General features: G+C 30.5%; 1 protein-coding gene across 3 annotated transcripts in view; it reads right to left on the reverse strand.

Annotated features, from left to right (window-relative positions):
* LOC145297071 (uncharacterized) overlaps positions 1 to 17,737 on the reverse strand; it is a 77,659-nt gene that overhangs the window by 12,060 nt on the left and 47,862 nt on the right. Inside the window, exon 1 of one of the 3 annotated variants that reach the window (XM_080143301.1) lies at positions 14,417 to 16,096. The exons of 1 other annotated variant lie outside the window; for it this stretch is intronic. In XM_080143301.1, the coding sequence (XP_079999427.1) occupies positions 14,417 to 15,448 (1,032 nt within the window). In that variant the 5' untranslated portion in view covers positions 15,449 to 16,096. Of the gene's footprint in view, positions 1 to 5,641; positions 6,883 to 14,416; positions 16,097 to 17,737 lie in introns of those variants that run through there. One more of the 3 variants, XM_080143302.1, reaches the window with a different exon arrangement.

Raw genomic sequence — 17,737 nt, forward strand, 5'->3', positions numbered from 1 at the left:
GACAACACTAAACAATAATGGTCTTATAAAAAAACAAAAAAAACAACAAAAAAACAAAACAAAATGTAATGCATTTATCGCTTATAAGTGTTTAGCTATTGGATGAACTACGTAAGTGCTTGAAAGAGAGAGAGAGAGAGAGAGAGAGAGAGAGAGAGAGAGAGAGAGAGAGAGAGAGAGTTACCTTTCCTACCTACATTATGTCGCTCCCTATATTTTTAAGATGTATCCATTTATCTCTAATAATGCTAAACCATAACAAACATCTTATATTTCACTTTTTATTCATACTCTACTCTATAGTAATGAGTAGGGCTATGACAACAGCATATTCTTTTCATTGTTTTGAGTCTCAAGTATATATCCGAGAAAGGCACAGTTATTCGACAGAGAACCACATCACTCTATATAGAAGCATATAAGATATCAGCGGATACACACTCAAGAGTCAAAACAATGAAAAGAATATGCTGTTGTTCTAGCCCTAGTAATGAGCAATGGGTATTTAGTTGTGTTGCTGTCACTCAGATCACAAGAAAACGCACTGATATATGTCCAATCTATCACACAAAAATCTAACCAACAAAAAATAAAATAAAATAAAATTTATTTCTGCAATGTGATTGTTTTTTTTTTTTCTCGCTTGTTCTTTTATTTAATGAACGGGTGTAGCGTTCTCTCGTCTCGGGTAGTAGTTTTAAGTAATTCCGAGATTTTATTCTTAGTATCGTTCGTACCGAGGGTCAACCTTCAACATCCATATGTCTGTCACTTAGAAATTATTATCACTTAGTAAACTTATCCGTTGCGTCACGGATCCTTGTGCTGATGGAATGAGAGTAAGGTACCTTCATGAATTACATAAAATGTTCCGTTCGATATTCCGTACAGATGCTTGTGTTCGACTTAAAAATTCCCGAGTTTAACGAAATGCACCTGACGAAGATCGAGGGTTATATCGGCCAAAACGTTGTAAGAGTAACATACAAGATGAGAACAGTAAGCAATTGTGCTCTCCCTCAACGTAATACTCCCTACTAATCTGACAAGCAGCAAAATCTCACCCCTTTACTGTTAAGGTCCCTAGATGCCGGTAAGCCTTATACCCTGACAGCTTTTTGGATTCCCTTCCTGTTTGGTGCTTCCCTGAGTATTCTAATCTGAAGAAGTTTAAATGTACTGTGAACAGACATCTTGCTGCTTAGCTTACCATAGTTCTCTGTCAGACACGATCCCAAATAGTAACTCTTACATCCCAAATGGCAATATGCTTTGCTTGATGTCAAAAAGAATACAAATAAAAATAATTAAAAATTAAAGTAGTTCGAATTATCAGAATAATATTGTTAGTTATTATTCTTTTTCGATGATAAAATTCAATGCGTTTCCATGGGATCTGAATAACAGCAATCTAATTGGATTTCCTTTAATTGGTGTTCTGTTCCCTTATTAATGTAACGTACTTGGTGATTTGGAACCAGCTTTTAAAAGTAATTAATCGCTGATAATGATTGGTCGAATTCCATGGAATCTGAATGACAATAAGCCTTCGCCATATTACCATATTGTCCAGCCGAAGTCTGAATGGTGCTATTCTTTCTCTAGTATACCTTTCGGCCGATTTTTAAAAATCGGTTTAAAATATGTAAAATCGTAAAGATAATTATAATTCTCAATTAAATATTCTTTAAATAAATTAAAATCAGTCTCCTTTTAATTCATTTAAAATTGTAGCAATTTATTTATTTTTTTAAAACAATAAATATTCTTCGTCTAATTACCATAAAATCCATTGTCAGATAAATATTCTTAAAATTGCCAAAACGAATATCGTTTTTTTAAATATATTTATACATAAATTATACATTTTTTGGCCGACATAATTTGATTTTGCAACAATTCGTTTAAAAATCGCCAGTTTTGTTAATCTGAAGGTCTCCTTTTTACATGCGTGTTGAAGGTGATAACGTACGTACGAACATTAAATTTCATAGCGTATTATTATATAGATTGACGCACACAGATATTTTCTTTCTTATTATGATTCAATACAGATTGTTAATCTACAAAAGTGCGAGAAAACATCTTTATTTTAAGGTTTAATTTTGTTAGGTAAAGAAAATACCGTAACACCGGTAATAGGTAATACAAAAACCCACATTAACAGAAAGAATTGTTCTCGTCAACAATATCAAAACATCGGCGAATATACTTTTAAAATATTTTAGGCGGCTTCTTTTCCCATAAACAGGTTCAAATCATATAAGGGCATTTATATTTTACGTTGTGGTATTTTTGTTAAAAAAATCCAAATATATGCGTTAAAATTTATGAATAATTTTAGCACATATAATATTTTCAAACAGTAAATATTCTTTGCCTTACTATAATTTTTGAAAAATATCCAATTGTGTAGTAAATAATCGGCAATCAACAATTCCCTCGAGAAGGCTAAAATGCTTGCCAGTCGGTTTTCCTCAAACTCTACATTGGACCCAGCAAACCACTTTCTCTCTGACTTTCCTTTGCGGACATACGCCACACTAGATGATCTACAATCACCCTTTCTCAGGTACTTGGTATCATAAAAAACCTTGACATCTCAAAAGCATGTGAACCCGATCTCATCTCGGTTGTGCTATTAAAAAAATGCTCCGCCAATGTTGCCTCAGTTCTCTCTAAACCATACAAATGCTTTAACAAATGTTGCTTTCCTGACTGCTGGAAAACTGCTTCTGTGGTACCAATTTTCAAGAATTCTGGCGAAAGAACTGACCCATTAAATTATTGCCCCATTAGCCTCGTCCCGTTTTTCGCTAATGTATTTGAGCCCTTAATTGACCAAGCTCTAGTCCATCACCTTACAGTTGCTAAACTTAATTGTAAAAATAAATGTTAGATAAATATTCTTAAAATTAATGAAACGAATTTCACTTTTAAAATGAATGTATTTTTAAAATTAATAAAACAAAGGTCAGTTTTTAAATGAGTATATTTTAAAAATTAATGAAACGAATCTTATGTTTAAATGAATATATTTTTAAAATCAATGAAATAAATGTTACTTTTTAAATGAATGCATTTTTAAAATCAATAAAACAAATGTTACTTTTTAAATGGATATTTTTGAAAATCAATAAAACAAATGTTACTTTTTAAATGAATATTTTTAAAATCAATAGAACAAATGTTACTTTTAAAATAAATTTATTTTTTTAAAATAAATGAAACGAATGTTACTTTTGTGATTAATTTATTCTTAAAACAAACAAAAACATGTAACGTTTTAAATGAACTTATTCTATTAATAAAACACATCTCACTTTTTAAATAGATTTACTTTTAAGATTAATAAAACAAATGAATGAAGCAAAATGAATAAAGTTACTTTTCAAATATTTTTTAATTAATAAAACTAATTTCACCTTTTATATAAATTAATGTTTAAATTAAAAAAAACAACGGCTGTTACGTTTTAAATGAATTTATTTTTAAAATCAATAAAACAAATATCACTTTTTAAATGAATTATTTTTAAAATTAATAAAACAAATATCACTTTTTAAATGAATTTATTTTTTAAATCAATAAAACAAATATCACTTTTTAAATGAATTATTTTTAAAATGAATAAAGTGCATGTTACTTTTTTAATATATTTTTAATTAATAAAACTAATGTAACCTTATATATATATTTATTTTTAAAATCAATAAAACAAATATCACTTTTTAAATGAATTATTTTTAAATCAATAAAACAAATATCACTTTTTAAATTAATTTATTTTTAAAATTAATAAAACAAATATCACTTTTTAAATTAATTTATTTTTAAAATTAATAAAACAAATATCACTTTTTAAATGAATTATTTTAAAAATCAATAAAACAAATATCACTTTTTAAATTAATTTATTTTTAAAATTAATAAAACAAATATAACCTTTTAAATTAATTTATTCTTAAAATTTATTAAACGAATGTTTCTGTTAAATTATTACATTAATATTTTAATGAATTTATTTTTAAAATTAACAAAAATAATGTCACCTCTAAAATGAATTAATTCTATTAATTAATATAACGAATGTCACTTTTTAATGAATTAATTTATAAATTAATAAAACGAATGTTACTTTGTTTAATTAACTCATTTTCGAAATTTAGAAAACGAATGTTACTTTTAAAATGAATTTATTCTTAAAATTAATAAAATGAATATCACTTTTAAATGAATTTATTGTTAAAATTAATAAACGAATCTTACTTTAACAACTGGACCTTTTTCAATCAATTTATTCTTGAAATTAATAAAACGAATGTTAGTTTTTAAGTGAATTTTTTGTTAAAATTAATAAAGTGAACATTAATTTTTAAATTAATCTATTTCTAAATTAATAAAACAATCTCTACTTCTTCAATCAATATATTCTCAAAATTAATGAAACAAACGTTAATTTTTAAATAAATCTATTGTTCAAATTTATAAAACAGAAGTCACTTTTAAATGAATTTATTCTTAAAATAGAAAAAAAGCGGTTGTTTCTTTTAAAATTAATTTATTTTTAAAATGAATGAAACGAATATCTGTTTGTAAATTAGTTTTGTTTTAAAATTAATAAAATGTCACTTTTTAAATGAATTTATTCTATTAATTAATATACGAATGTGACTTTTGAATAAATTTATTTCTAACATTAATAAATCAATTGTTAATTTTAAAATTAATTTATTGTTAAAATTAAGAAAACGAAGGTTACATTTAATGAATCTATTCTTGAAATAAATAAAACGAATGTCACTTTCAAATGTATTGATTTATAAAATTAATGAAACCCGTATTACTTTGTTTAATGAAATTAATAAAACGAATGTTACTTTTTCAAATTAATTTATTCTTAAAATTGATAAAACGAATATAAATTTTTAAATGAATTTATTCTTAAAATATTTTAGTCATAGGGCTACATAATTTGGTTTTATAACTTTAAAATGTAAAGGTTCGGTATTTCTTTTTTTTATCTTAGAAAGATCAGATTTATGACGAAATTATCATTGGCGCTTTTTTATGTGCATGAAAAGTGATAATGTCTGTACGAACATATAAAACAACTTAATTATTCTGATATAGATTGGCACATCTAAATATGTTTTTACGAGAGAATCATCATTTATCAAGGCCCAAAGGCCGATCGAGGATAAGGAATCCAATGAGTGTCAGGTTGGCGGTGTGACAACACAATGATGATTGGTGATGATTGAAACTAGGCAGACTTTGATTATTTAAGAGGACGTCTCAACAAGAATTTGTTTATATCTGACTTGAAAACGATCATGCAACGACGAGATAATATGATAACGAAAAGCCGTTAAAGAGATTTTTTTTCTGTCCACTCAAATATCTTTAATCATTTCATCCAAAAAAGCAGGAAAAATGTTTACGCGTAAAGAGGAAATAGAGGTGAGACGACACTCAAATGAATGAGGATTAGGGCTAAGGTAAGACGTAAAGCAAGTAGCTGAGCTTTGGGCCAAAGTTGTCAATCTAAAATCTTTAATCATCTAATTTAACAAATTTAACGATACCCACAAATAAATAATGATAAAAAGGAGTATAAGTAAGATATGAAAATACTCACGCTCGATTTTAATTGTATACTCTTTGTCATGACATACAACGCTCCAATCGTGTTAAAAATCACAATCCACGACAAATAAAACAGTTCAAATGAGCCCAGTGTATCATGAATGAGTCCGTATGTTATAATGCAGATTTGGAGAATTCCAAAAGAAAAAAGCAAACCGAAATAATCGTGACAACAAATATTCATCGATTCCAGAACGCCACACAGATTATCGTGTGCTTCGTAGATTTCATAAATGCGAGCACTTTTTTCTGCAGAATTTAAATTGTTTTTTGAGGTGACATTACCACGAGGGAAATTACGTCGAAATTGATCGGCGAGACAATCGAATTCCTTTCTAATGAATAAAAGTAACCACACAGTGATGCCGACCATACAATTGCCCCAAGTAGCACTAATGCTACACAGAAAGATAAACAAAGCTGAGACGATAAAATAAGCCTGACTTTCCTCCGTTATTGGATATGACGTGTATATGCGAATTGGTGAATTTTTCTCCGGTAATAGAAGTAACAGGGACAAGAAAGTTATTGTTAAAATTATGCCACAGATCAGATGAAACAGAATAAGTGGTTTTATTCTTTTATTTATTCGTTTTAGTTTGCTTTTATCGTTCTCAAAAAGTTCTAGATCAAGCAGACGGTCTTGTAATTTGATAATATCCTTTAAATAAATCAAACGGTGAAAAATTATGAACGCCAAAAAGGTGGCATAAAGCGCCATGACAAGTGCAAATAGCACATTCTCTTTTCTTCGTACGTCTTTGTTCAAAAAGATGCACCAAAATCGCATCGAATTAAGAATCAAAATTATATGAATCAAATAGGAGATGATCTTAAAGCTGATTTGTTTGGATTGTTTGTATTCAAAAGAAACCGAAGACGATTTCTTAGGCCATTTTATTAGCAAAAATGTCAACGTTTTGAAAAGAACTTCGATATTTTCGGCCAACAAGGTATCTTTAATTTTTTTCCTTGGCTTTTTTTGAGAGGATGTTTCGCAGGTTGAAAGAGCTATAGTGTCCATCTTGAGATTAGTGTATTGAGGTATGATTTTCTGTAAATTAGAAAATGATCTTCTGTTGGTGTTTCAAAAGTATTATTTCTCCGCGGGAGGAAAAACAAACATTGATGCTTGTGGAAATGTATTTGGCTGAGATGAAAATGAGCTAGAGGTTAGATTGCACACTCATATATTGCAAGTGCGTGCGTATATTGACGTCATGTATATTCACCTCCGTGTTGCATTCAAGAGCCGATTAGTGTTTTGTCACAATAAACAAAAATATCGGATGCAAATGGGAGTGACGCGTAAAATACGTAAAGTGAATGCGATCGATAAAAAGATGAGAAAGTCAAACAAAAGAGGAATAAAACACTGGGGAAAACACGAACAAAATTAATGCAATATCATATTACTATCTCTACCGTTTACACACACACACACACACACACACACACACACACACACACACACACACACACATACACACACACACACACACACACACACACACATATATATTTATCAACATACAGTACTGTTTCGCTGTATCACAGCTCATTAGTGTAATTAGACTAGCACACATCCCTAGCTATGGATTAAACCTGCAACCATCTAATTGATAGTCGCCAGTTCTAACCTCCGGCCCATGGGATCAATTTTCGCAAACGACGTCATCAAATGCCCATTTAAATAGACACGCACCTTTTACAGTGTTCGGCCTGCTTAAGATCGGATTTTTTCGATTTTCGATACTTATCGAATGAATTTCTGTACAAAACATATCTAAGAACACTGCCAGACATATGAATTAGCTTTGTGTAAAATTTACAAAAGATAAGCCCAGCCGTTTCGGAACCTATGAGGAGGGAACTCTCATGCGCACACACACACAAAGTGACTTTTATATAAGAGCGTATATAATTTAGCTCATACGCTTTCATAATTCTTACCTAGATCTTATAACTAAAAGCTATCGCTGTTTGATTTTCACTTAACTTCTACCTGCATTCCGAATTGTATTCAATGTGCGAGGGGTATCGAAATAGTTTGATTTTAGCATTGCAGTCTGGCTGTAACAGTGCACATAAGTGCGTGGGAAAATATCTCAAAATGCATTACGTGGTTTGCAGAAACAAAGTGCGCGTAAAAAAAAAATGAACGTGCAAAACTGAGGACGAGAATGGGCCGGCTGTGGCCGGTAGCGGTCGGAGGAAGAAGAAAAGTGTACATCGAGCGCGACGGACGATGGATAAGTGGTATCGAGACGGGAGAGTAACGGTTATAAAAGCTTTAGTTGAAAAGGAATAAATGCCGACCCGGATTTTTATTTATTTATTTCCTTTGTTTATAACGGCCACATTACTTGGTAATTCGTAATACACATTATCGCTATTCAGAATAATAGAATGAATTACCAAACAAACTAAATCGCATTTATAATGGCGGATTACGTTAATACATTGGCTCATCGTAAGTTAATATATTTTTAAAATCAAGCATTAAACTTGATTTTCTTAATTTCTTGCTTGGTATTTATAAAGACTTATTATTTAGTTACATATAAACGCGCAAACATTTAATACCTTTTTTACTTATGTTTTATTTTTCTAAACCAAAAATAAAACTGATTTAATAATAACAACTAGCAGAACCTGGGAAAATTCCACGGTAGTTGAAAATTTTAAAGACACATTATAAATAAAACGAATAAAAAAAATAAAATGAGACAAATAACGGCAATTTAAAACATTTTTTTTCGGCATTTTTTTTAACCTTTACAGTTAAAAAGAATTGCTTTAAAAAAATTTAGAATAAGAGTGTTAATTTTTACAATGAAAATTCAAAACACATTGTTTTCTTTCTGAGTATTTTTATATAAATCATAAAGGAACAGATGTCAATTCACTTTTAAATTAAAACCTATTAAAAAAATCTTACAGTCTGTTCTCAGCATGACTTTAATTATAAAATAAAATGGCCAATTTGAAACCGTAAACAGACAGTCATGTTTATTTTTTTTGAAAATTTTTGGAGAGGAAATGGTTTTAATGATTTTTAACTAATAAAGAACAACTATAGAGGGGATAATTCGTTTCTCATTAATATTTGCGATAATGATAGATTTTTGCAACACTGGACGTACAGGCAAGTAAAATAATATTTAGATTATTAATCCAAATATATAAAAAAAATCCAAATGCTTAAATATTAAACATAACTAGTGTAATTGGCGGAAATTCTACGATATTTTCTACACCAATTTATATAATTTATTGTTAATAATATTTTTTTTGAAATGATAAATATTTGTCCAGCTCAATACTATTATGAAAAAATACTTTATTTTAGCTACCTGCAAACAAAATAATTCTTAATCCTGATTTACTAAAATAAAACCAATTTAATAATACTAAATCAATTACTAACTTGGTATTTCTTTTCTTACCGAACTGTGCTATTTCTTAGCTTTTCAAGATTATTTCAAGATTTTATTTTTCAGATGTTTAAGTTAATTTGAATTTCTACCATATCTTATGTTTATTAAATCCACACATGAAAGTACAGAATAGTTAACAAAAATCCCTCCACCAACTCTACATATTCAGAATGGAATTCTAAATAATAACGTTTTCATTTCACCACTGTTTTTAAAAAGAAGAGTTTCAAGTATATTTTTTTTATGAAATAAAGCCATTTGATGTTGGGGGCTAAAAATAGTATCTCAAGGTAAAAAAATAACAAACTTGCCAATGATGAGTATCAGATGGAGTAGATTCTGGCCCCAAAACTGCAATCCCCTCTTTGTGAGAAACATCCATCATGGAATGTGAGGACTAAAGGACAAAATAAGGGAAGCGAGAGTTATACAGTACATCCAAGGGCTCTTTCTTTCTTTATATATAAAATACGAGAATTGCTTACGTATTCTTTGACTACTTTCTCTTATCATCTTAAGTTAACTACAATTTTATTAATGACAAGCAAATTAGTCACTTTTGCATTTATTTACAATTGTAGAAATTAATTACTTAATTGTTTTTTTTCAAACAATAAATATTTCTTTTATTTTATTACCATAAAAATAATTTAAGTTAAATATTCTTACAATTAATAAATACAAATGTTAATTTATAAAAATATATTTTATTATGGCTATGTAAAGACCAAATTTAAACTTGTTCGAAAACATTCTTTATTTTAGATTGTGAAATTAAAAAATAAAAATGAATGTGTCAGCTGACCGGTTTCGAAGCTCGCTCAACAGAGCTAAATCGAGCTTAATTACGTTTTAAAAAGAAGGGGGGGGGGACAATGAATCGGAGATGAAAAAGTAGGGGCGGGGAAAAAATATGTATAAAATGACGCATTCATTTTTATTTTTAGTCTACAGACTCAAAATTTGATATACAGGGTACTAAGATTTGGGGAAATCTTTGTAATCCATTTTCGGCCAGAAATTTGGCTGGTAAATTCAACGATTTGACCTTTGAGAACTCTACCAAACTCCTCCAACAATTTTGGGTCTAAACACTTGAAATTTTAGATATAGGTTCATTGGACATGGATCTAACTTAATAACTTGATTTGAGCCCAAAACAACAAATGTTAAGGGGGTCATAATAGAGGTAAAAGTTTTAAAAATTTGCCTTCTGTGGCCTCTTCCAAATTACTCAGACAATTTCTGGTTTAAACATTTGAAATTTTACATAAAGAGTATTCGGTTTGGGTCGAAAATGTTACAGTTACCAATATATAAATGTATGTATGCATGTATTGTTTGCATACCTGCCTAAAACTTTCGACAGATGCGATGGATTTTACTAAGATCAGCACCGTTTTGAAGTTCGACCTTTCAGACGACAAATGTTGAAAAATTAGCTAAAAACATTAATATCTTCAACTTCAACTGGGCACTTTTCTACAGACGGGTCGCTTTTTTCGCCGATATTTTTTAAAGTCATCACCTCTTTTCGATTGTCTAGCCTTAATTTAAACCTACGTCACTTCCGGTTTGGCGGTGGTCGTAACAGCAAAGACATCATGTTCTTCCCGTTCTTTTCTTCATTCGCGGTACGGGTTCGAGCCTGCCTTCCTACTACCACTTTTTTTTTTTGCTCAACATACACATCCGAACACTCGGGCAACGCCGGGCTGAAATGCTAGTGTAATTCTAAAACTAGAAATTGAAAATTCCTTAATTTCGAACAAAGTGTTTAGGACGCTGAAAGCGTGCACTAAGGAAGAGAGATCGAAAAAGTAATTACAATCGTGGATTTTGCTTAAATAATAATTATTTTTAATTAAAGATATAGAACTAAAAGACATTTAATTTGCTCTGAGTCTATTATATTAAAAAATAAACATGACACATTACGTTAAAGGTACTAACAAATTATTAAATACGCAACCATTTTACATAATAATTTTAAGAACAATTTTTCTATGAGAAGTCCATTGTTACGGGATAAGGTTTCACTAATAAAATAAACATAACTTAAAGAAAAGGACACGCTTTCTTCTAAACGTACGGGTCCTGGATATTACTTTAAACTATATCCGATGGTGAGGCCCCAGCTTGCGGGCTTTGGAGAGTGTAGAGCTACCCTTTAATTGCCATTGCTCCCAGGTCCACTATGACCCAGAGTGGTAGTACCTGTTAGGGTCTCAACTATGGGTTAAATAGAAACCGACTTGAAAAAAAATCTATTAAAAAATTGTTCTTCAAAATCACTGGATTCGGTATTAAATAACCTGAAAAGGGGTGATATGCTGTAAAACAGAAACAACCAATCTAAACGTACGACCCGAAAGCGACACTTTTTTTTTACATTGCATCTTCGGTGATCAGGAGATCCTATTTATTAAAAAGGAGGATAGAAGGTGATAACATACTACGAACATTAAATTAGCGCATATATATATATATATATATATATATATATATATATATATATATATATATATATACTGATTTAATGTTTGTAGCATGTTTTCACGTTCTATCCTCCTTTTTAATAAATAGGATATCCCGATCGAATAATTTAATATCTGGAAATCATGACAGACGTGCGCACGTTATTAGTACTACGGTATTAATATATAGAAGATTGTAGCAATCATTTTTCTTCAAACAATAAATATTCTTAGTTTTATTACTGTAAAATAATTGTCAGCTAAATATTCTTACAATTAATAAAAACAAATGTTATTTTTTAAACACGTATTTATTAGCCGAGCAAAGAAATACGAGACTCAACAAAATTTTGTGTCGAAGAAAGTTCACTTGCGATGACTACTATTCCGTAATGAAGCTCCAAATATACTATATAAAAATCTAACGTGAATTCCGCGTGACCAACGCACCATTCCGACAACAACATGTAAAAAAAAGAACAAATAAACATACTGATGATGAAGTGTATCTTCAAAATAAATTTATAAATTTCAATATAAATTTCAAACAAAATAAATATCTGTTTATTTTTTTAATACTGCGTTGTTTTGGCTTTAAACATGTCTAATACGTATTTTATTTTATTATATAAAATCAAATTTAAATTTGACTCACCAAATATTTAATGAATTCTTTTGAAGTACTAATAATAATACCTTTCATGTTTTTCTGATTCATTTGATATATTATTTCATTTTGATTTAACTTGATTTTTTAGAAAAAAGTATTTTTGCAATTTTGGTTCATAAGATTTTTCCGCGTTCGTCAAAGATTGCGGCGTTAAAGATGCAATTATAATAATTGTAAATAAAATATCAAATAGTCGTTAAGGTTTCGTGGTGTAATCGTTATCATGGTTGTTTAGCACACAGACGGCGCGAGTTCGAAACTCGCCGCAATCTAGAAAGATTAAATTTTGTGTTCGAAACACTCTTGTTTTTATATACATAAATTAATCAAAAGAAACACAAAAGGAATATCTTTATTAAGTTTCAGAGTATTTGAGATGGGCATTAATCATTTGAATCAATTCGATTATTCGGATTCAATTCACTCCAGTTATAATAAATATTCTCAAGTTCAGAAAGACACACTCTACTAACACCGGATGTTACATCTCTGCAAACGTGAGATTACAATAAACACGATGACAATAATAGTTGGAATAATCTATAAACTTGAAACGTTGTTAGGAATTATTTTAATAATATCACTGCATTTTAATTAGTTTAAACCAAAGTCCTTTTCATCACACAGGAATTGCGAGATTATACAAAATGCTGTGTCGAAGCTAAGTTCACTTGCGATTTAGTCGAGCAAAAAAATGTATCAAAGTTAAGTTCATTTGCGATCTAGTCGAGTAAGGAAATGCGAGACTCAACAAAATGCTGTTCAGCATATTGTTAAACATTTTTCTGTTGAGGCAGAAATCTTTTTTCCAAGAAAATTTAAACTTGTACTGTGCTATCCGACGGGACGACATGATGTGATTTTGGAACAATATACTTTAAAAATGATGAATTTGGATATTTTAATCTTAGAATCATCATATTAATCATCATTATTGCTGATTTTTTTACATGTGTATGAAGGATGATAACGTACGTACGGACACGAAATATCTTAGCGTATTTTTACATAGATTTATGCAGTAGAAATATTTTGTTTGTTATTGTAATTCAGTGAGAAGTGTTAATCTACAAATGTATCAGAAAACATCTTTCTCGTTAAGTTTAAGATTTAATTTTTATGTTTATGTAAAGAAAATAACGTACCATCGTAGGAATAGCTAATACAAAGACATTAACCAAAAGTTAAGAAAGTTCAAAACGTCCGCACATATAATTTTTTTTATTTAATTATTTGGACTATTATATTCATTTTCTAGTTGTTGTTTTACGACGTTTCGGTCAATTATTCCTATGGCCAGAGGAATAATTGGCCGAAACGTCGTAAAAACAACAACAACAACAACAACAACTAGAAGATGAAGATCATAGTTCAAATAATTAAATAAAAAAATTATACAATTTACTCATCTCCAAAATAATTCCAAATTAATTCAATAATATAACAGTCCGTACATATATATTTAAACCATGTCATACGGTCTCTTTTCTTATAATTCTGTAGGACATTTATTTATCATTTTGTCGCATATTTGTATATGTCTAGCCCTGCGGTTATCATAATAAATATTATTTCGTTAAATAGTGAGTGTACCCCGGCTAGTAGTTATTTGACTTTTTAAATTCACAGGAGAAACTTTAGCAGGTAAATAGAAAATAGAGATCAGACGTGTGGGGGGAGCGGGTTAGGTGGCTGACTTTTGAGTTATAATCGTCAATCTGTAGTCCTCACTCAAAAATGTTCAAAGGCAAATACTGGTGAACAACAATGTATAAGTAATATGAAAATACTAGCAAGAAAATTAAAAAATGTAAAAAACTCAGCTCATATACTTTAAAAACATGTTAGGCAGTCTCCTATTTAGAAGCAGGATTAAATCCCGCAGGCGTCTTATTTGTAAATGTCAAAATAATGGTATATATAGTAATATGGTCTGCACCAACAATTTCATTAAAAAATAAACAAACAAAAAAGAATATTATTTCTTAAATAGTAAGATTACGCCTACTAGTATTTAGTTGATTATTTAAATTCATATGAGAAACATTAGCTGATAAATAATAACTAGAGGCCAGACGTGGGTCAGGTGACATGCTTTTGGGGTAAACTCGTCAATTCGAAGATCTTTAATTATTTCAAGCAACAATGAAAAGAAATATAAATAATCTGAAAATACTCACGCTTGATTTTAATTTGATACTCTCTATCATCAAATAACAAGCTCCCATCGTGTTTAAAATAAAAATCCAAGACAAATAAACAGTTTCAAACGTATCCAGCAAATCATGAATGAGTCCGTAAGTAAAAATGCATATTTCTACAATTTCAAAACAATAAAGAAAACCGAAATAATTTTGACAGCAAATATTCAACGATTTCAAAACGCCACACAGATTATCGTGAGCTTCGTAGATTTCATAAATTCGAGTACTTCTTTCGGCCGGATTTAAATTGTTCTTGGAAGTGACGTTACCACGAGGGAAATCACGTCGAAATTGATCGGTAAGACAATCGAACTCCTTTCGGACGAATAAAAGTAACCAGACAGAGATACTCACTATACAATTACCCCAAGCAGCACTGATGCTAGACAGAATTATAAAGAAAACTGAGACGACAAAATAAGCAAGACTTTCTTCTGTTATTGGATATGACGTGTATATACGTACTGGTGAATTTGTCTCCGGTAGTACGAGTAATAGCGTCCAGGAAGTCATTGTTAAAATTAAGCCAGCGATCAAATTCACGGGTATAGATATTTTTATTGTGTTATTCATCCGTATCAGTTTGTTTACATCGTTGTTATAAAGTTCTAGATTAAGCAGACCGTTCCGTAATTTGATAAAGTCCTTAAAGCAAAGCAATCGATGAAGAATTCCGAACGCAATAAAGGTGACATAAAGCGCCATGACAAGTGCAAACAGCAGGTTCTTTTCTCTTCGTACGTTTCTATCCATGAAGATGGCCCAAATTCGCATCGAATTAAAAATCAAGATTATATGAATCAAGTAAGAGAAGATCTTGAAGTAAGTTAGGTTGGAGTGCTTCGATTCAGAAGAAACTAGAGACGATGACGTACGCCTTTTGATTAGCAAAAACGTCACAGTTTTGAAAACATAATCAATGCCTTCGGCCAACACGGTATCTTTAATTTGTTTTCTGGTTTTATCGTTGAAGCATTTTTCACGGGTAGAAGGAATGATAGTGTTCATCTTGAGATTCGCGTATGAGAATGGATTTCCAATTCCTTAGTTGTTTCTTTCTGGGTTGGCGAGAATACAAATGTTTGCTGTTTCAAAATAAGTATTCCGTATCAAGGAGAAAGGAAACGCGTTAATACACATAGAAATTGGTTTGTTGAGTATAAAGTGATCTCGAGGTTGCATCCACACTCTTACATATATACATGCAAGTGCGTGCATATATAGAAATCATATATATTCGCCTTCGTGCTGCATGCAAGAGCTGTTTGTTTGTGTAACAATACACATTTTTTTTAGATTTTCTTATTTTGTATTCTTATTGCGGATGGAGGATCCTGCCGGATTCTTGACATTCACACGTTATTTCAGAAACTGAAGCCGATAGGCCCCTTTAAGATTTTAACCGCCAATTTAAAGGCAGTTGTTTGTATATCTCTTGCACTTAGTTCACCGGGTATAGTCGCCACGTAATTTTTGAAATCCTTTTTCACAAGTCCGATTGCTTTTATAACTACTGAAAAATTGAGATCTCCCCTTGCAGATGTATAAGATATCATTCGAGACACTAACTTCAACTGGGTTTGCTACTTTTTGTGTCCCATATGACTATATGAGGTTCAACAGCTTCGTTTCCTGTGTATCAGTTGCATCAATTGTACAATCATAATGGATGATGTACGACTTACTAATGACTTTTAATGGGTGAACGTGAGAATTACTTATTAAATATAAAAATAAATACGATCGATAAAGTGATGCGACAGTAAAACAATGCGAAACAAAAAAGAAACCTAGGCAAAAATGAACGAATAAACTGAGTGTAATATCAAATTACTATTATTGCGCACATCTAATATTTACACACACACACACACTTACATAATATATATATATATATATATATATTTATATATATATACCTACTTAATTTACTCACATAAAATTAATATACGAAAGTATAGATTTATGCGTAAACTTTAAGTATTTACTTCAAAAGTGCTCAATACGTAGGTAGATATATATAGGCGTATGTTTATGTAAGAAATGAATTATCGAAACACAACAGGTTTAGTCATTTTGTTTTCCTGGTGAAAAAGTCCCATCTCTCTCTTTCTCTCTCTCTTTCTCTCTGTGTACATATCTATCTATCTCTCTATCTATCTATTTATTTATTTATCTATCTATCTATCTATCTATCTATCTATCTATCTATCTATCTATCTATCTATACAAAAGTGAAAGTGTCGGTGTATCTGTGTATCTGTGTACATTTCCCTATGCAATAACTCTGTTAATTTTTAGTCTACAGACTCGAAATTTGATATACCGGGTAATGAGATTTCGGAAAATCGATGTGATCGGTCTTTGGCCAGAAATTTGGCGATTAAGAGGTCAAAGTTCAACGAGTTGACCTTTGAGAATTCTACCAAACTCTTCCGACAATTTTGGGTCTATGCACTTGAAATTTTAGATATAGGTTCCTTGGGCATGGATCTAACTTAATAACTTGATTTGAGCTCAAAACAATAAATTTTCAGGGGTCATAATAGGGGTCAAAGTTAAAAAATTTACCTCGGCGGTCTCTTCCAAATTACTCAGACAATTTCTGGCCTAAATATTTGAAATTTTACATAAAGGGTATTCAGAGATAGGGCAAACCTTTTCATCAGTTTTGGTCGAAAAGTTTTAGTTACCAATATATAAATGTATGTATGTATGTCTGTTTGCATGTCTGCCTTAAACTTTCAATAGAGGCGACGCATTTTACCAAGATCAGTATTGTTTTAAAGTTCGATCTATCATACGACAAATATCGAAAAATTGGCTAAAAACATTAATATCTTCCCCTTCAACTGGGCACTTTTCTACAGGGGGGGTTACTTTTTTCGCCGATATTTTTTAAAGTTATTCTCTCCTTTAGATTGTCTAGCCTTAATTTTAAAAAAATGTCGCATCCGATTTGGCGGTGGTCGTAACAGCATAAACGTTAGGTTTTACCCCGTACTTTTCCTCCTTTGCGATATGGGTTCGAGCCTATCTTCCTACTACCACTTTTTTTTTTTGCTCAACATACACATCCAAACACCCGGGCAAAGCCGAGCTGAAATGCTAGTATATCTATGAAAATGAAAGTGTGTGTGTGTGTGTGTCTGTGTACATTTCCCTACGCAATAACTCTGCCAATTTTAAGCCTACAGACTCGAAATTTGATATACAGGCTACTAAGATTTGAAAAAATCGACGTGATAGGTTTTCGGGCAGAAAATTTGGGATTAAGGGGTCAAAGTTGAGCCATTT

This window comes from Euprymna scolopes, chromosome 17 (genome assembly GCF_053919585.1).
Source record: "Euprymna scolopes isolate OS-2025 chromosome 17, ASM5391958v1, whole genome shotgun sequence".
In the NCBI taxonomy this organism is placed as follows: Eukaryota; Metazoa; Mollusca; class Cephalopoda; order Sepiida; family Sepiolidae; genus Euprymna; species Euprymna scolopes.